This window comes from Borostomias antarcticus (genome assembly GCF_949987555.1).
Source record: "Borostomias antarcticus genome assembly, chromosome: 23".
Lineage (NCBI taxonomy): Eukaryota > Metazoa > Chordata > Actinopteri > Stomiiformes > Stomiidae > Borostomias > Borostomias antarcticus.
Genome location: NC_140256.1, coordinates 8,853,231 through 8,873,749, shown reverse-complemented (window position 1 = coordinate 8,873,749; position 20,519 = coordinate 8,853,231). Strand labels below are relative to the sequence as shown.

Below are 20,519 nucleotides of genomic sequence, written 5' to 3'. Positions count from 1 at the left end.
CCCATGTATCTGCAGTGCCTCTATGGTCACGGTGGGACATGGCTCCCCTTTAGGCTGAACTCCAAATCCGCCATCTCTGACGCTGTGAGGGTGTGCGGTGTGTGCCGGGATCATGCCAGTACAGCACAGGTGCATAAGGCAGGATCAGACTCTCACCACAAGCAGCCCGATCCCCTTACCTGTGGCTTCCCAAGAGCCAGGAGGAAGAGAGTGTGGAGCCTGGAAATCCCCTCGGATACGCTCTCCAACTCCCAAGCTCCCCCTCTCAACCCCCTGGCAGTGTAACCCCGACAGAGGAGAAAAGGACAGAAATAAACCTAGAATCAAAGAGCATTTGACATTTCCGACATTTCAGTCATCCTCATAATAAAGTGGATTTTGTTGCAGAATTCTGCCTCCCGTGTGGAGAACTTAGCACCTCAAATAATGAACCTTTTGTTCTGTCTATCTCTGTGTTCAGGAAGTCCGGGAGATGGTGGCCCCTGTCCTCAAGAGTTTCCAAGCCCAGGTGAGTCTTGTCTCATGTCGTGTTGTCTAAAGTTACAGTGTTAAACCCTAGATACTGAAACAAGACACAGCTGCTTCTCGTGTAGTTTGTACTCTCCAGCACTTTTCAGGAGAGAGCTGCACCTCGGATGAATGGTAGATGGATAGAGAGTGAGAGGAAGTCATGGCCAGCTGACTGTAAGGACACGTTTTCATGTTACACTTCATCTGATGCTTATTGACTGATGGGTTTTCTATCAAAGTTGAGTAGCATCTATCTGCCCTAAGATGATCAGATATCTGGCTGCTCATATTTTCTTGGCTGAGACAAGCCTTCATTTCCTGTTGGGCTGGCGCATTCTCAGTGCCCTCTGACGTTGCCATATTGAAAAAGTCATCTGATACCTTCCAAGGCGCTGCCTAAGCCATTAAACCAAGGTCATAAATCACATTTGTGAGCTGCGTTATGGTCCGCAAAGCGGGGGCATATTGAAATTATACCGCAAATATGTTTCCAGACCTTCTTCCCCCTCTAAACTCACCATTGAACACTAGCATGAGAGCTGCATCAGTGGATGTGAGAATATTTGCATGTTTGGTTGGGTCCTTATGGATATGATTATTGGCAAGTTGCTTAATGGTTTATGATTGACTATGCCTGAGCAACAGTCTTGTTTCAGTGCAAAGCTGCTTGATTCAATACTGGTGCAATACAAGTTTGATTCCAGTGCTAATTCAATTACTATGATTGCAGTCTCCCAAATACAAGTATATCAAAAGCAAACATGAACCCAGGGGATTAATTTGAGCACTATTGATGTCTGGCAACCGGGAGTCTAGAGATGTTTTATAAGCAGATAAAGTAGATGGCTGATAATGAATGTTCAGCTGATGCCTGGGGGAGGGGTTGGGGCTCTCTTGAGGGGGGGGGGGGGGCTCTCTAAATAAGCGAGGTCTGCGCTCTTTTGGATGGGTTTTTAGTGAACTTTTTTATTTATATTTTAGGATCAACTCCACGCATGCCAACAAAAGGATTTTTCTGATTCATTTTGACCTTATTGCTAATGTCAAACAGCTTGCGGAGGCAGGCTGGTGAACTTTACCCAGCAGTCGTCTGTGTGGCCTTAGTGTACGCTGCGGGGGCTCTACCTGCTGCTGCGGGGAGGAGTGTACAGAGGGGGAGTGGCATGAGCTTGTTTGTCTGGGTGGATTGGGATACACTAAAGCTCCCCTACAGCTGCAGGGCACAGGTGGTGTAGCAGCCAGAGGCAGGTCTGTGTGCTTGAGGCTTGTGTGTCTTAGTATAAGTACTAAGTGTGTGTGTGTGTGTGTGTGTGGGTGTGTGTGTGTGAGTGAGAGAGATATCTGGGTCTCTGCCTCCGCCCCCTCCAGCTCTCCTCACCAGTGCTGTGGCCCAGAGGAGACCCTCTTGCTATTTGGACCCTCTCCATGTCACTTCTGAAGGAGAAGTCGATGCCTTTGAAGTCTTTGCGACAGGACAGGTTCTCTTTCTTTTCCGTTTCATTTCGATGTGCCCCTCCCACTTCCTCTCTGTGCTCCCGTCCGATCTCGCCCTCTAATTATCGCTAACCAGGCGACTGATTAGAAACACGCCAGCGACCTAGTTTTCAGAGGAGCAGGAGTAGGAGAAAGGGTTAATCCCAGAGCTGGTGGCTGTCATTGGTCGCTTCCCTCCTACTTCTCCTCTTTTTCGTTCCTCTTTTTCTTTCTTTCCCTGGAAGTTTGCTAATGAGGTCCCGTCAGAGCTGGGGAGAGGTGTTAATTTGGCCTTGTGAAGCAGGAAGGAGATTAAGGACAGTGAGGAGCTGAGTTTACGGCTTAAAATACACCGCTGTCCTTATTAATCCGCAGAGCCCTGGGAGACCGGCGTTTTTTGGTTTTATAATGAACACACTGTCGTTATAATGAAGGTAATTTTAATAAAAATGTACGGTGGAGATAGAGGAGCTGGTGGGTGTCTCAGTGGTCTCAGGCACACCTTGGGGGCTGGGGGAATATGACAGTTACTTCTCAAATAACAGATCACAGGAGAGATGGGCAGGTCAGACCAGAACCGAGTCTCTGCGCTGTTCACACAACTTTCACATAACCTTCCGCTGCCATTCCGAACACACAGTGAACAGACGGTCGTCTAGACTACTTGGATCCCACAATGCAATTTACACCTCTCTCTCACTTTAGAGTGTAAAGTCTCTTTAGGATTCACCTTTGTGTCAAAAAACAGTGATGGAGTTCTTGAATATGTGTTGCTTTTTGGGTCCCGGTGGGGAGAGAGCATTCCTCTTCATGCAGTATAGCCAGATAGATACTACCTTCGTGTAGTTGGGGGTGTCAGGCCCAAATTAACCAGTCATCTCATTTCTCCCCTCTCCTATTGACTCCCAGAGAAAGAAAACAGCAGCCTGGCTCCCTAATTACTGAAACTTGCTTTACAATGATAATCCAAGGAGTAATTTAGCGTGCACAATGAGAGTTGTGGTGCCGGCGCAGATGGAGATTCTGATAAATAGTTTGTAACGTATAATTAGCGGCTCTGCCGGTTACATACCATTAACCCCTCGAGCTCGGGAATCATTATTGGCCCTCATTATCAAGCGGAAAGGTACAATCGAGCTGACTAGACATCAAAAACATCAAACAGCTATTAAAGCGCTGCCGACAGAGGGGTGGGCGGACACCTGTTTTGGAGTCTAACTGTGCCATCTCTTCCCCTGGGGTTGTGGTGGCGATGCAGGGGGAAGAGAGTGTTTTTTGCCTGCTGCTCATTCTCTTGCCGTATGCTACAGAGGTCTCTGACACAGAGGACGCTGCATCTCAACAGAGTAGACTACTGCCTCAACGTGACAGCTGCCGGTCACCAGGGTGTCAGCTACTGACTTGACCACAGCCAGATGTGAAGACTGCGCAAAGGAGACACTCGCAGTCTCCACCGAAGGGAAGACACTTTTCAGTACCTTTGCAGTCAAGATGTGTATCTCAGACCCACAGCCATAAGAACCATAGGTTGACATCGGGCCAGTGTCCTGTAGCGCCATTCTGCTTTCTGAGACCGACCCGGCAGCACGGCATCCTGGGAGCTGACAGCCACGCCGCTAGGTAGAGACGCACCCGTCTTTGATCATCCGAGGAGAGGAGGCCGCTCCTTCCTCTTCTTGATTCATTCCTGAAGGAAATGATAATTCCTCTTGAATGTATAAATATGTTATGAATAGTGAAATGAATCAAAGAGTAAAGGATGATAATTAATTATGGCGCTGTGATAAAAGGGCGCGTGTGTGCGCGTGTGTGTGTTATGACGCAAGCTTCCTCTGTGTCATAATGAGAGGCTCCATAATTACCTTTCTGTACGAGCCAGTGCTCCTAGCTATGCTGGCGGCCTGTGAGGGACGAGGGGCGCCCGGCTGACTGAGTCTAACGGTCATGAAGCTCTTTCCCAGCCTAATTGTATGAGGGGCTCTGTGGCACTTTCAAAGATGAGGAACCGCGCCGTTTGGGAAGCGGGCGACCGGGCGACCGCTTCAACGGCTCAGCGAAGACAGATCTTCATCATGGCCTAAATTGGCCAGTTATTAGGTGAAGATAGGATGATTGGACGGCCATTCTATGCTGGTGGTGGTTGGATGTGATTGATTAACAGAGTCAATGGACCTGCTCTCACTTTCCAGAGAAGGGAGGTTGAGGTTTATCATGGTGTTTGTGGTTGTTGTATAGACACAGTATAAATGAATGCTCACCATACTGGTTAAACGCTTTTCCAATAACCCTGAACTGTTCGTTCCATGCAATTTCATGATATCTGTTTCTCCCTGTGGCCCACGTGTCCAGGGTCTTTTCCCACATCCTATCCCAACCCACCAGGTCCAGAAACCGGGGGGTTCTGGCTCTAATGCGACCCGTGTCTGCTCTGTCTCCGCCTCATCGAGTGTCGGGCAGGCAGGCCAGACCCAGGAACTCCAGGTCATTAGGTATGCACATCACACATAGTCCTGCAGCCCATTGTGGAGAACGTAATGGGCTCCAGGGCCATGTAAACTACAGGCTCTCTCTGCTCCTGCTTTATCACTCGTGTCCTCTCTCTGAGAGAGGGAGGGAGAGAGAGAGGGAGGGAGAGAGAGAGGGAGAGAGGGAGGGAGGGAGAGAGAGAGAGAGAGAGAGGGAGGGAGAGAGAGAGACATGCTCTAGTCTCCTCTAGCATCCTACAGTTCCTCTTCCTTTCCACTTCAGTGGCGCTTCACACTCTGCTCATCATGTACATGGTAGGTATTAGTACATGGTAGGTATTAGTACATGGGTAGGTATTAGTACATTGTAGGTATTAGTACATGGGTAGGTATTAGTACATGGTAGGTATTAGTACATGGTAGGTATTAGTACATGGTAGTTATTAGTACATGGGTAGGTATTAGTACATGGTAGGTATTAGTAGGTATTAGTACATGGGTAGGTATTACTACATGGATAGGTATTAGTCGGTAGGTAGGTGGGTAGGTATTAGTACATGGTAGGTATTAGTACATGGCTAGGTATTAATACATGGGTAGGTATTAGTACATGGGTAGGTATTAGTACATGGTAGGTATTAGTACATGGGTAGGTATCAGTAGGTAGGTAGGTGGGTAGGTATTAGTACATGGTCGGTATTAGTACATGGTCGGTATTAGTACATGGGTAGGTATTAGTAGGTAGGTAGGTGGGTAGGTATTAGTACATGGGTAGGTATTAGTACATGGGTAGGTATTAGTACATGGTAGGTATTAGTACATGGGTAGGTATTAGTAGGTAGGTAGGTGGGTAGGTATTAGTACATGGGTAGGTATTAGTAGGTAGGTAGGTGGGTAGGTATTAGTACATGGGTAGGTATTAGTAGGTAGGTATGTGGGTAGTTATTAGTACATGGGTAGGTATTAGTACATGGGTAGGTATTAGTACATGGGTAGGTATTAGTAGGTAGGTAGGTGGGTAGGTATTAGTACATGGGTAGGTACTGTATTAGTAGGTAGGTAGGTGGGTAGGTATTAGTACATGGGTAGGTATTAGTAGGTAGGTAGGTGGGTAGGTATTAGTACATGGGTAGGTATTAGTAGGTAGGTAGGTGGGTAGGTATTAGTACATGGGTAGGTATTAGTAGGTAGGTATGTGGGTAGGTATTAGTACATGGGTAGGTATTAGTAGGTAGGTATGTGGGTAGGTATTAGTACATGGGTAGGTATTAGTAGGTAGGTATGTGGGTAGGTATTAGTACATACGGCCACATTACTGTACCAGGTACTTCCTGGACTTCTGCCCGGGTCAGAGGTCACGCAGAGAGCAGCAGGTACTGCGGCGCTGCCTCTGATAGGGTCACAGCACCTGCAGTGGTGATTATATAAGAGACACTGGGACTGTAGGACACGATGTTGCGGGCTAGAAACCAAAAGTGAGTCTGCAGACTGGAGATATATGACCCGTCTCCTCCCGTATGACGGATGCTTTGATTGGTCGGGCTGTGTTTGTGCCGGAGATCCCTCATCCCTGTTTGCCTCTGCACTCCTCCTAGGGCTGTGTATGTTTTCTGGGCGACAGGATGGCGTGTTGGGGCGCGTTTGTTTTCCTGTTCTGACTGATGCCCTGTCTGCTCGTCCCAGTTGGGTGTATTCATCATTATGGGAGCCTGTTTAGGAGCCGGGGATGCACACCAGGTAAAAAAAAAAGGGGGAGATGTTATAAATAGGTCCTGCCTCTCAAGCCATGTGGAATTGATGAGTTTCAGCACATTCTGCTCTGCAGTGCCGGGTCTAATTTCTACAGTCCTGACAGCACAAACCTCAGAGCCCGGTGATCACGCCTGACTGACGTTGCTGTGCAAATGTTAGCCGTGTTTGAGGACGCGCACACGCCAGTGAGTCTGCGGGGTTCTCATTGGTTATCTTACAGGCTTACATGCGCTCCTCTAAACCCCTGTCACCCCAACGGACAGACAGGCAATTTCACTCCCTCCCACCCCCAGCTCAGCCCTCTGTAAACAGGCATTCTCCAGAACACCTACAGTAACTAATCTAACAGGCAGTCTCTCAGACACCTAACTCACCCCGGCCTTTAACGGTCAACTGGCTTGTTATGAGGCAGACACTAGGCCCCCTTCCCCACAGGCAGCTCAGCTCAGACAGAGAGCAGCAGCAGCAGCAGTGTTCTTGGGATCCTCTGACTCCTGGCTCAAGCTCAGCTGCTGGCAAGAGCACAGTCAAATTAGCCAATAAAAATGTGTGAAATCGGTGGCTCTGCGCCGGCGAGGACATGCCAGGAGAAATAAACATCAGCGTTCGTACAACCAGGAAAAACCTGCATGGGGAGGAAAAGGCGTGACGAGAGACCTGCTCCACCAATTCCACCGCCTGATCCGGTGATTTCAGGAGCAGGGAGTCAGAGGCACCCAGACACCCGAGAGCACAGTCAGACCCCTGTACATCACCCTCAGAGACACGAGAGATCAAGACCAGACAAAGGCCCTCGGTTTGTCTCTGTCATTCCCCCACTGAAGTCAAGATCACTCCCTGTTTTCATTTCTCATTGTGGTTGGCTGTGGAGTTTAATTTCAGCAGAATCTAAACACACTAATTAAATATCACAACTTTCTGAAGGAGGTTCTCCTAAAGGTACCTGAAATTTTAATTTAGACTTCAAAAGAGCCAAGGCTTTAAAGCAAATCTATTGTTTTTCATTTAGACTTGCAATTTTCTCCTCTCTTATGAAAGCACCACTGTACATAGTTATGATTGATCTGGTAATTAAAATATGCAGAGAGGGAAAAATATTAACTGGTCCTTTTTTCACTCTCTTTTTGTTTTAGAAAACACTCGACATTTTCCCCCCCATTTTCCAGCCCAGATAATTAAATTTCACACATTGATGTTCTTTACTCTGCATTCATCGGCCTCATTATTTTTCCATTTTCATCTTTCTTGTGAGAGATCGATAGATTGATAAAATGATGGAGCCCATCTTAAATAATGCACGAAGAGAAAAGTTACACTCACTTTGCTGCGGGCTAAGTGTTTGAACTTTTATTCTCCACTCAAATTGTATTAAATATCCCATGAAGGTGGGCCTCACTACCTTACAGTCTTGGGTTAAATCTTTTACTTTTATTTTTGCTATCCCTCTGCAGAAAATTGAGATTTCTATGCATAAAGTAAACCTATAGGATGATGCTTGTCAAGGCGAATATCCCAAATGCTAAAAAAAACAACTGGCAATTCAAAGAAAGACAGCGTAAAGTAGGCCAATTAGCACCAAGGGAACATTTTGCTGAGAGAGATAGCAGCTCAAAATGTCACACGCACTAACGTTTGGGCCGATTGTTTATAATGTGACCTGACAGATTGGGTCTCTTTAATATGGGATTAACTACAATGCTAATTAACATGCGGTTATATTAAAGGAACTTTGCTGCTAGAGGAGAATGCATTGAGGACGAAGAACCCGTTCTCATGCAATTAACTGCTTCGAAAGATGGCCTTTTATCTCCACATACACTTTTATTCTTACAATTCCACTTGTGTTATTCTGATGTTTCTACCATTGAAATACAATCTGCTCAACCATTGATCCCTTAAGGATCCAAAACCAAGGCGCCATATGCCTTCCTCATATGTGTGTATTAAGTCCCCTCTGCTCTCCCCTGTGTCCCCGTTCCTCCCCGCGTTTCATCAGAGGAGAGAGCGGCGAAAGTGCCCTGAAGAGAGTAAAACACATCTTCAATTAAAGCAGCAGCAACTCTGCATCTCCCCGCCATTACTCTGCAGTGGAGAGTTTGCTCTCTGTAATTGGGTCTCGGTGGATTTGTGTGAGAGTTCCCGCTCCTCAGTCTGAGGGGCCAAGTCTGGAGAGGGGCTGATAGGACAGCCGAGGGGAACAGCTGTCTGCGTTGAGGCCTAGGCTGGCAGAGACTAGCAGAGAGACACGGAGGACTCTGATTCTGGAGCTTGACGGGCTGCCCGGCGCCAACAGGAGGCTCTGTCACCAGATGGACTGAGTTGAACATTCAGTCAGAAACAGAGGAAGAGACAGAAGGACACATGGAATCACATCTGTTTCAGTGTGTGACCTGCTCTCATACAGTAATAGGAGTTTCTGACCACTGGTGTTTGTTTTATGATCGCTCTGTATTTGTAGGTGTGACTGAATTGTGTGTGTGTGTGTGTGTGTATGTGTGTGGCCTAGGGGGAGTGTGACACTGATCATCCTCAGACACACTAGGTCATGGGTACCATGCTGCTTGCATATGTACAGTATCTGTGTTCACACTTACAGCAGCAGTGTTGTGGGTTTAGCCTATGAGGCAGGGGCTAGGGTAAATGTATGTAATCGTTATACACTCTTCCCTCTTTAGTAAAGTGTGCTTGTTCCTTTTGTGTTGGATGTTTCCTCTCTAATGAGGCAGATCCTGAAATAGCGGCGGAGCTAGCTAGCGCTGCAGAACTATGACATCCCGTGTGAAAACCTGCCCAAATCACAGTGGCTGTGTGTCAGAATTCTTTATTTAGAACCGGCATGGAATGTCCTACACTCTGAGCGGGATTACGTAACCCTCAGAGTCCAACAGAAAGTTATGAAAGTCAAACATGAAGCTACCGATTTAAAGGTTACAGTTACTGTACAGCAAGCCTAAATAGATGTCCAGTATGTAGTCCAATGATGCACGCACATCCACGTATTTCACAGGTGTAGGATAAAAAATGCTCAAATAGTAGAAGCAGGATATCCTCTGGATCCACTGTTTTTTTGCTCCCAAGGTGCTTTAATAAAGTACAGCGTTTCGACCTGTAAGGTGGATGTACCTGACGAAGATCTTATACAGGTCGAAACATATTTTATTAAAGCACCTTGGGAGCATAAATACAGTGTTGCGGATATCCTGCTTCTACTATCAATAGATGTCCAGCCCATACAGTAGTTCTTTATGACAAACACAGATTAATTTTTACTTTCCACATCACAAAATGATAAAAATGTTCATCCTCTGGAGTCATGATCATCTTCCCCATCTCCATTGTGAAACTCATCCAATTTTTTTCGTCCAAAATCTCTTAACACCCCCATATGGATCCATACTGTTTACTCTAGGCAAATGATTGTAAAGCCGATCATTACAATCATGACATCAGTTTTTTGGCAGCGGTGGTCAATCAGTGTACATTAACCAAACAGCGCTCATTTGGTTTTACAGCTTTTAGAGCAGCGTTGGCACTCGGGTACACAAGCTCTAGGCTGGCATCCAGCAGGCAAGGAGGAAGTCTCAGTGGATCGGGGGGAGGGGGGGGGGGGGGGCGGGTCGGTGCAGGCCTTGGCCAGCTCTAATAGAGGAAGATGGAGGGGGGTTAATGTGCCCCCCCCCAATGAGCCTTGTTCACCAGTCCACTGATTTATGCCCCTGAAATGGACTGTCACACACTGGGCTCTCATAAATATACATAAAAACCATGTTCGTCAGGTCACTTCCTAAAAGGCTTTATGTACTGATCTGACAGTTAATCCACTTTTTGTTTTTAGGGGGGGTAATCTGGGCTCACCTCTCAAAAGCACAGCACTAATAACTTAACGCTGTCATAGTGTCACTCTGCAGTACCTCTTATGATTGTTATTTATTCCGATGGACAGTATTGATAGACATACAGTCCCACAGTCCTTACATATAGTACATACCTGTACAGCACACACACACACACACACACACACATACACACACACACACACACATACACACACTCACACTCACACACACACACACACACACACACAAACTCTCACACGCATAAGCTGTGAAGTATTACTCTTCGTCCTCACCTGGTGCTAATTTTAGTGGATGACGGCACACCTGTCTTGGGCGGGGGTGATCAGTCATTGACAGGCCCACAGCGCCATGCTGACGGTGAGGGAGTGATATCTCTCCGTAAAATATGTATGACATCAAAAAGCCTTAAAGGTTATTACAAATTAATAATGAGTAGTGGGGTTGAGAGACGTAAAAAATAGCCCTCCCAGGGTGTCATGTTTAAATGTTTAATTCAACATACTCCAATATAGAGCTGGACTGGCTCCCAGCAGTTAGAACGTGGCCCTCGGCCTCTCCAGGCTGTCTGTCTGCAGCCTGGAACAAGCCTGCTGGGCTACTGTACCGACGTTCTCAGGTGGACATTCATATTTAATACTCTGTATGCATGATCACCCATTTGGTTCCACCATTATTTTCTCGAAAAGGTGGCGTGTCTTGAGCGTTTTCACGGCCCGTCATCAGTCAGCCATGTTGGAGGTCTATCTGTCTATCTGATCTATCCCTCTATTGATCTATCTATCTACATTCAGTAGCTTTGTACCTCCAACATGGCCGACTGATACTGTACTTCTCACAATGCAATTCAAGGCTCTGAAGTGGAGGCTTCAAGCGCAGATTTTCTGTAGGCTTACTTTTGCAGCAAAGCTCTCTCCGAGTGTTACTCTGAAGTCACTAGAATCATTGGCTCGAACACCTCACGTTAATGTCTGGAGACACTGTACAAAATTGCCTTGTTTATGCCTGTAATGTAAGCTGTCTGTTCCGGTGTCACTCTCAGCGGAACCGGCGATGGTGGCAGCCGAGTCTGGAGTGAATTTGCCGGGCGACTACCTGGGAAACATCAACAGTCATTAATTATGTAAAACTCCTCTCACAGTGGGAGCAGAGAGCCGTATACAAGTGCAGCACCGACTCCTATTAGAGTCAGTGTGCTCTACAATGAGCCCCTGCTGCCTGGGGGTGTGGGGGGATTATCAACCCCTCTCCCCACCCCACCTCACACACAGAAAGCTCACACACACACAGGGTTGCAGTTTTATTACATTTTGCGCAAATCTGCGGGTGTGTTTAGCTGAGGAGGAGAACGAAGCGAGTCTCTCTGTGCCGTCTCCCTCTCCTAGTCACGTCATCGTTCACTTCTCTCCCTTCCAATTCCCATTATTTGCTCTTTCCTTCGGTGCAGTTTGCGTGTTTCCTGTATTCTCAGTAAATAGAGCGAGAGAGAAAATTCTGACAGGATAAATGATATCTCATACTAGAGCAGGCGTATGGGGAAGGGGCTGTTCTGGTGCTGTCGTCACCAAGACTGCTCACAGGAAGTCCTCTCGCTGCATGACCTGTCAGCCACTGGGACTTCCATCCAAGCAGACATGCAAGGTTTTTCTGGGAAAGATGCTTTTAATCCCCCTTTTCCAGGAGCTTACTCAATCGTCTCGTTGAGAGAATTTTTACAGCTCACCTATTTTGGCCCCCAGGGTGAACTGTTTTTTGGCTCCCCCCTGGAAAATGTAGGGGTAGGATCTATGTCCATCCCCTTTGCTCTCTGTAAAGTGCATTTCTTGCCTCTGTGTATGAAATGTGCAATACAAATAAAGTTTGATTTCATGTGATTTGACTCTGCTCTTAGCAGCAGGAGATTTTTCGGTAGACTCCCGCTTATCTTTGTTGTCCTCCAACAGCGCGTGTTTGCTCTCGGCGAGCGCGTCCAGCCTCCGCTTGCCGCTCGCTCGTTCATCAGGCGCCGTTCTCTGATGGGATGCGGCTTTGGCAAGATGTTCCTCCACTGCGAAACAAAGGCAGAGCTGACACCTGTAATTAATTAGGCTATTATGCATTCCGCAATGATAATTGCCTTACTGGAAAGTCACCAGCCTTCTGAGAGGGAGAGAGAGGAGAGGTGGATGGAGAACGCTATCCATCACGGACGAAGGCTCTCCCTCTCTCTCTCTCTCTCTCTCTCTCTCTGCCGGGCTGTCTCACCTTGACTGGCGTAGGCAGGGCCAGAGAACCATTGTCAACATGTGTCAGAGAGAGGGAGATATGCAGCTGTGGCGCCCACCGGCGCATCGGCTCCACCGGTGGCTGCCAGGGGTCCGGTACCGGGGCTGGAGGCTGGCGCACACACACACACAAACCCGGGCCATGCCACCCCCATCTGCTGTGGCTCGGTTCACTGGGGCAGTCCAAGAACTGGGCCACTTTGTGCTCATAGTCAGCCCCCGCCTGCTCTCTCTCCTCGCTCCCCCTGGCCTGCGCCTCCCCCCTCTCTGCGAACGACGACGCTAACAGCGCAGCCCTGCTCATTTCTGCTTCTCGCTTCCCTTTTCGCTTCCCTTTTCGCTTCTCCCGTCACGTCTCTTTTATGCACCTTCTCAGCAGGCGAACGTTCCCCAACCTCCAGGTCGCGGCGTACTCCAAACATCTTGAATAGCTGTCTGAGAGAAAGAAAGTGTCTTTTGAACTACAAAGTGTTTCACAAAAGATTTGTTTTTGCTTTCTTAGACGGACTCCCTTCATCTCTGTCTTGACTTTGCTGTGACTTTGAGGTGTTGCACATAGGTTCATGTTGAGTTTTGTCAAGTTGGTGGAGCTCCGGAGCTGCCTGGTCTGTGGTGTGTGTGTGTGTGTGTGTGTGTGTGTGTGTGTGTGTGTGTCGGGGGAGGGGGAGAAAGGGCGAGGGGGGTAGACACCTGCAGGACGGTACAGCAGACAGAGGCTTTGATCAGAGTTTAACATCGTGCTGTGCTTTGTCTCACTCGGAGCTCACGCCGCCATGTCCATCAGGATTACTGGTGCTCCTCCTGCCTGGATGTCGTTACTACCCCCCTCCCTCCCTACACACACACACACACACACACACACACCCTACTCTGACGGTACACCTGGTGGACTCTCCCTTACAGCCCCATTCATCCTTCAACAGTATGGCGGCTAAGCCCTTGTGCGGCCCAGCGTATTGATTAGCTCAGTGAAGATGTGGATAACGCCGCAGCGCTCAAACAACAGGTCCCACGGTGGCGTGGCTGTGATGCAGGCTCATGCTGCAGCCCCAAACGGGAGCCCGACGAAGACGAGCGCGGCCGGCCTTGGCTCTCTGTCGTGCGGGGATGGCGGCGGGAGCGGCAATCTGCCGGGGGAGAGCGCCTGCGCCGGCGGCGTCCGTGCACCGCGGGTGCGGCGGCGTGTGAGTGACAGGCGCCTCTGATTGGAATTGACGCGGGGGACGCGACGCCTGTCAGGGCTCCGGCTGCTCATCTCGCCGGGCTGCCGGAGCAGCAGAGCCCACGGCCATGACGCCAGCTCCCCTCGCAGAGGGGTGTCACCCAAAATAAAGCCCCTCACACTCGTGTGTGTCTGTGTTAGAGCGAGAGAGAGAGAGATTGTGCGTGTGTGTGTGTGTGTGTGTGTTAGAGCGCGAGAAAGTGCGTGTATGTGTGTGCGTGCGCATGTGCGTGTACGTGTGTGTGGATGTCAATGTATGCTGTAGGTGTGCGTGGCCCATATGTGTGTGACTGCATTCATGCAAATGTCAGGCGTGTGTGTGTGTGTGTGCGTACGTGCGTGCGCGTGTGTGTGTGTGTACACACCGTGTTTGCTGCTGCTCTCCACCCACTCATCAGTCAGCCCACACCGGCTCATCAACCCTCAACCCTCTCTCCTGAACACACAGCGAAGCAAAAAAACAGGGTCCGGCGACCGCGGCTACCGCCCGGCCGTCTCCGGGGCGACGCCGCCCTTTCCCGGGACTAACGCCGTACGACGGGGGGGTTTTCTAAACCCGCACGCTCCTTCCAGGGTGTTGTGGCTGGCTGTATTACGTGGCGACAGGTGGCGTCCCAGTGTGTAGTTTCTAATACGGCCGGAGTGCGGCGGCGGGGGGCGTCGTCGTGACACGCTGTCAGCCGGGGCCGGGCCGGCGCGCTCCGAGCGCCGTGGAGGACGGACTCCCATGATTGTGCACTGACCTTTGCATCATGGGGAAGATGACAGGTAATTTAGAGGCCTCTGGGAGTACGGCACCAAACCCCCCCAACCCCCCCATCCCTCCCGTCCCTCTCCTTGCGCGCACCGTCGCCAACCGCATTCTCCGCACGCACGTGCACACGCACGCACGCTCGCTTGGCGGGGCGCTCGGCAGAGAGACACCCCCTCCCTGTCGTCACGCGCTCTAATCACCTGCATTATCACACACGCCCCGTCCTCAAACACCTCAAACACTCAAATCACAGGAGGTGGCAGGCTGGTAAGGCTGAGAAAGGGAGAAAAAAAACGATGATTTAGAGTGATAATTGCATAATCACCAGTTGTGATAATTGTAATTGATGACTGCATAATTGCTAATTGCAGTCTTTATGGGATCCTCTCTCACTGGCTTCTTCTGTCTGTAGCTCAGTCCTCATTTCTGTCTCTTTCTTTCACTCTGTTACTCCATCAAACCTGTCTTTTCTCCCCTTTTATTCTTCTGTTCTCAACACACGCAACTTGCGCAGACACACACACAGACACCAAATTATGTGTGAACACACACTCACACACACACACACACACACACACACAGACACCAAAGTATGTGCGCACCGACAAACGCACATATACACACACACATACACTCACTCAACACACACATACATCTCTCTCTCTCTCTCTCTCTCTCTCTCTCTCTCTCTCTCTCTCGGGTTAGTGCTGTGAGTATTCTCCGAGGCTTACCAGTGAGTATTTCCCAGCAGTGTCCCACAGGCCAGTGGTCTGCCCACACCGCCTGATCCTCAGTGAAGAGTTATGGACCCCCGCTAACAGGTTTCCTCTGTCTGTCCTCTCTGGGGCTTCCTCCTGCTTGTAAAAACCTGCAGCGAGTCCCTCCAACAGAAGCCATATTCTATCCGTTATCTCCCAAAACAGGCTAAAAGAGAGCAGGCAATTGTCTGTGTCTGCGTTGGCCTGCGTTGGCTCTCTCCGGTCTCCAGCCGGGCCAGGTACCGGGGGACGCTAGCTAATCCCACGTGTTTGACTGGATCTGGATTAGTTCGGAGGGGGAAGATGAAGATGAGTCCCAGATCAGAGCACATTATGTGCGATACCTCCGAGTTCTTTGATGATGGCAGCGGCGGGGGGGGGGTGAGGCTACGCATAGCGAGTGCTAACGTGATGGGGCATCAGGCAGGCGTGTGATTGATGTCTCTGCTAGCGTCTGTGGGCAGGTTAATGGTGTGATTGTGAAGGTAATCTCCGTGTTCTCTCGTTAAAGGATGATGGAGGACCAGGAGAGCCCTTGTCTCTCTTGGAAAAGAGAACCTGTTGCGTTCGTGGCGTCTGTTTTTTTTGTTTTTTTTACATATGCAGTTCAGAGCCCCTGTTTGATGTATAGGCTTCAGAGAAGCCAGGCAGGAAGGTGTCAGACTATATTTCCGTGAGCTCACATACCCTGGTTGACGGTTTTCAGTGAGCTGCCCAGAGGCGCGGCTCGGACTGATAATGACATTTGCCTGTGCATCAGAAGTACCTATGGAACTCTGGGCTTTTTCCACTGCCCACAGTGAAGAACAGGGTTTCATTAGTGCAGAGGGTTCATTGTGCACAAGACATTTTGTTTTTCACGATGATGCGTCCAATTGAGATGGAAGAAGATTAGTGCTTCTGAGCGACACTGGAACATCTGTGCATAATATTAGTCCTGCGGTATGTTGTTGTGATGTGATGTCAGATCTGAACAGGGTGTGAATCTTGAATAAGAAAAATGAACACCGTGGGCTTAAAGAGGAGCAAACAGCAAGCTCATCTCTCGCGGCAGGTCAGGGGGATCTGGGCAGAAGGGCCAGTAGCAGCTCTCTGCATACTGACGTCTGATTGCTGATCCTACAGCCCTACGTCATGTCCTGGAAGGAGAGAGAGGTGGGGGCGGGGGGGGGGGGGGGGGTGACTGAAACAACACTATCGCTGGGAGTCGGCTGAGAGCTGCAGACTATTGCATCTGTATCGATTAGGCTTCAGCCTTTCCGTTTTCCATGAACTCCGGCGGGCAGCGCTGGGTGGGAGTGATGGGAGGGATTTGCTTGATCTTTATGATATTTCTTTAAACATGATGCTGTCGTTAGGCCTCTCCGGGGAAGACACAAGCCATTTCCAGTAAATCAAGGCTCTCTATCTCAGTCTCTCTCTCTCTCTCTCTCTCTCTCTGTTTTCCACTATTGTTATTTATAACCGCACTAAACAGTTCCCCCAGTTCTCATAAGTGTTTTCAGTCCTGCTACCAAATGATATTCCTGAACTGAAGTCAAACCAATAAAGCACCGCCCAGACGTAGCATGCACTTGACCCCCTCAGAATCCATTGTGGCGATCAGATAAAAGCTGTAATCAACACTAGCAGGAACGACACAGACAATAGATGACAATCATTTGAATTCATCCTGCTGGAGGGTCAGCCGGACGGCGAGGCTGATCTGATTTGTTGTTGCGGAGAGCAGCTAGGGAACTGAGACTGACCGTCCTCTGACTCCCAGAGCAGGAGAGGAGCTCGGAGGCTCTAACCCACATACCCACCAGCGCAGGTGCCCTCTCCATGGGGCCAGGTGGTGGCTAATTCCCTTTCTTTGTCCCTCCTAATGAATCGTTAATTGGTTTGCATCGCCCGTGGAGTAGAGCACGGCAGGTGCTGAGTGCAGGGGTCACCCAGGCCACAGACGCTGACCTGCCTCCTAGGGCACGCCGGCACCAACATTTAACAGGCCAAATGTCACCTCGCAACACGCCGCCGCACTGTAGCTAGTCAGGCCAAATATGAGTGTACAGTACAATACGTCCTAGAACACAATCCTATCACAACACGATGATCTGTTGTAGCAGTGGTACTCTATATTTCACAATATCAAAATGCCTTGCAAATGCGAACTAGTTTTTATTTATTTGTTCAACAAATCATTTAATCGTCAGTGACTAGGTTTACATGAACACAATATTACGATTAATACAGGAATATGGTGTGCGTGTAAACGTGGTCGATTTGTTTTATTTTGTTTGTTAGTAGCACTTGATTAGGTACCAGTGACATGGCTGATGGCATAAGGAAAGGATGCCTGAGGTCTGCTACTCCCACACAAGTTGCAGAACTTGTTTTCAATAGAATAATTAGATCCACTAGAGAAACAAAACTGTCAGATGCTGACCTAAGGCTGAACTCAACTGGTGAAATGTGTATAAGTGTAAATCTGTACAGTATGTGGATTGTAAAGAACAGTATACTGTATATTTTGCTACCTTGACCCCTGATGTTGCGTCCTCTTCTCTGCAGGTGGTTGCTCTGAACAAGCGCAGTAAGGAGGCGGAGTCTGCGTTCCTGGGAATCTACAAGCAGCTTATTGAAGCCCCAGGTGAGTCACTCCAAACCTTCACATCAACAACACAACATGGCGACAGCATTACACATGGTAGCATCCCCCTATAGGAGACCACTCACTCCACAGCCTATAGCAACATACAGCACTGAGCCAGCTTTCTACAGGAAATCCCAAATAACAAGTCTATTTCTCAGTGTCCATGCTCTGAGTGACGTCCGAAACTCTGCATTGGGCCACTTCAGAGGCCAGCGCTGCACAGTCCTTCCTTGAGTGGGGCATCGCTGAGGAGAGCAGGTCCTTCTGGGGATGGGCTGTTGATTGTGGAGGGCCAATTAAAACCCCAACTGCAGCCTGTCGTAGAGCTCAGACCTCATGAGGCCAGCAGGGAAAGAGGCATTGTGTTTATTCGTGTTTTTTGGTGCCATGACAGACGTACAGTATTGCTCTTTTTTGTAGGAGTCGGGAGCAAAACACGGACCAATCTCTGGCTGGATCAGAGAATACAGAATGCTGTTTATAGATTCAATGAATACAAGATAAAAGTGTGTGTCAGAGAACTAGTGCTGCAGCGACTGACTTTTAAAGGTCTCCATGTTTCCTTGAAGTGTCCTGCCTGATATTGCACCACGCACTTTGAATGGAGTTATTTCCTTGATAAGAACGTACGTCTTTGAAGATGTATTCAGTTAGATATCCTGACCTATACCACAGTGTATGGAGGGTTTAATGGCGACCTTGGGAGCCTTTAAAGGCTGTGTACTATTAGTGTACTGTCATTTTCCCATCAATGTAAAGGAACAAATACGTAATTGTTTCAAACAGAACAGGGCATTGCCAGTAGAAACTGTGCTTTGTAGAGTTTTAAAGAATAAAAGTTCTATAGTACCGTTTTTTTGCACACAGCTCTGCTCAGTCTCCTTGTTTTCTGTTCGTTTGACCAGTATAATTCAAACATCACTGGGCATTGTGATAGATCGTATTCCACCAATCTGTCTGTGATTACGATGGGTGCGGGTGGAGCCTCGCTGTCTGGGTAAACCATCGCACAAAGATAACAGAGTGTCTGTCTCAGGTTACGTCAGGTGGCCGTGCATTAGCATACCCAGATGCTTATCTCCATTTGACCTGGCTGGGCCAGCGCTAGCGTTAGCATCATGGTGGCAGGGTGACTCTCTGTCACTGCGGAGCCAGCTCTCGTCTGAAGCACCGTCAGAGGAATGTGTGGCCTTCCCCCACAGCCACTTTCAATCCAGATGTAAAGGCAATACTAATGACTAAATCCCCAGCCAGTGCTGCTAACTATTTTCCATCACCACACACCCATGACCACACCAGTGCCGTATAAATCAAATAAAGGAGACTCCAAATCTCTCTTATCAGGGTTTTTTTTTTTTGTAGATATCCTCTACCCTCTAACTGCAGTCAAAGAGGAGTCACAGCAATGAGAGTAGAGTATTTCTGAATCGGCCTCGTGCAGAATCTGCCATCTGTGAGGTGGGCCTGCGGTACACTAAGCCTGTTTATCACTGTGCATCTTGCTGGTCCTGTCCAAGGTCACCCCCTACCCCCCACCACCCCACCCACCCCCCTGCCCAGAATGGATCGCTCCAGGTACACCAGAGGACAGTCGTTTGGCTGTGGTCCCCACGTTCTAACCCCCCTCCCCTCGACCGCAACACTCTGCTTTCCCACCGTTCCCCTAACAAACGCCCTAGCTCATGTATTTTTAATCCACTGACAGACGCAATTATTCTTTACACGCCGCGCTCGTTAATCTTAATGCCGTTATTACTATTCATTGCCAGACATTTTTTTTTCTCACTCTCCTATTATTTCATTTGAAAAGGTCCCTCCATCCCGGTCTGTGTGGCGACACACTGAAGCCTCTGGTCCAATCAGAGCGGGCCAGCGGCAGAGTTAATGAATGCATGAGGACAGCCAGGGAGGGGGGGGGGGGGGGGTCGGAGGGAGGAAGGGAACAGGGCAGCTGCTCAATATGTGACCTGTTGTTGTATCCAGTTATCAGTGACGTGTGGTGTCAGATGTCAGCTGTCCACAATGAGGCTATTTAATAAAGATCATGCATCAGCTGCATCGTATGCAAGGCACACGACATGACATGGTGCCACGCTGCTGCTTTCCTTATAGACAAACAAACACTCACCAAACATCTCTGTCCTCGTTTGGCTGATGTTAGCGGAAATATGCCACACTAAAGGTTTCATTTGTGTTGTTTTTGTTTAGCCTTTGTACTGTTTAGTCAGCAGGTGTATCAAACCCCCAGCCGATAAACACAGTATTGCCATTTTGGAAGGTCTCAACGTAGCTTAGGGTGATGCAGTTTCCTGTGACAAAGAAATAAATGTAGCATGACTGTGTGGCTATAGAAACCTGTGGGTATGATGAGCAGCTGCACAAGGCAGGGAACGCTCTGCTAGGCAGCGTAATACATTTCTAAAAACATTCTTCCTAAACTGAATGTTTCTTCCAGTCAAAGCACACAATTATGTTTCCCTTTGACTTGTTCTCTCTATTTTGATTGGTCTTACTTTATGCCTTAGACATCTCCCCATGGGCCGTAGAAACTCCCATTCCTTGGCTTCATAAGAGACGAGTGTTGTTTTTTTGGGGTTTCCCAGAGCTGTACATCTTTCTTCTGTTGTTCTCCTCCTCTCGTATCTCTTACCCCACCTCTCTCCTCTCCCCGCCTCTCTCCTCTCCCCACTCCCCACATGTAAGCGTCCGTGGCGTGACGGCGTGCGGCGTTTGAAGGTTGCCGTTTGTTGCCGTTGCCGTGCGTGGGGAGCGGGGCCCTGTCGCCAGGGGCGTAGCCCTGAGACTGACGCTCCAGGTGTTTGCTCTGCCTCC

At 48.9% G+C, this 20,519-nt stretch overlaps 1 protein-coding gene across 1 annotated transcript in view; it reads left to right on the top strand.

Annotated features, from left to right (window-relative positions):
• The window catches only part of cux2b (cut-like homeobox 2b), a 69,207-nt gene that overhangs the window by 32,111 nt on the left and 16,577 nt on the right, over positions 1-20,519 (top strand). The window contains exons 3-4 of the mRNA XM_084457215.1: positions 461-508; positions 17,606-17,684. Of these exons, the coding sequence (XP_084313341.1) occupies positions 461-508; positions 17,606-17,684 (127 nt within the window). The remainder of the gene's footprint in view (positions 1-460; positions 509-17,605; positions 17,685-20,519) is intronic.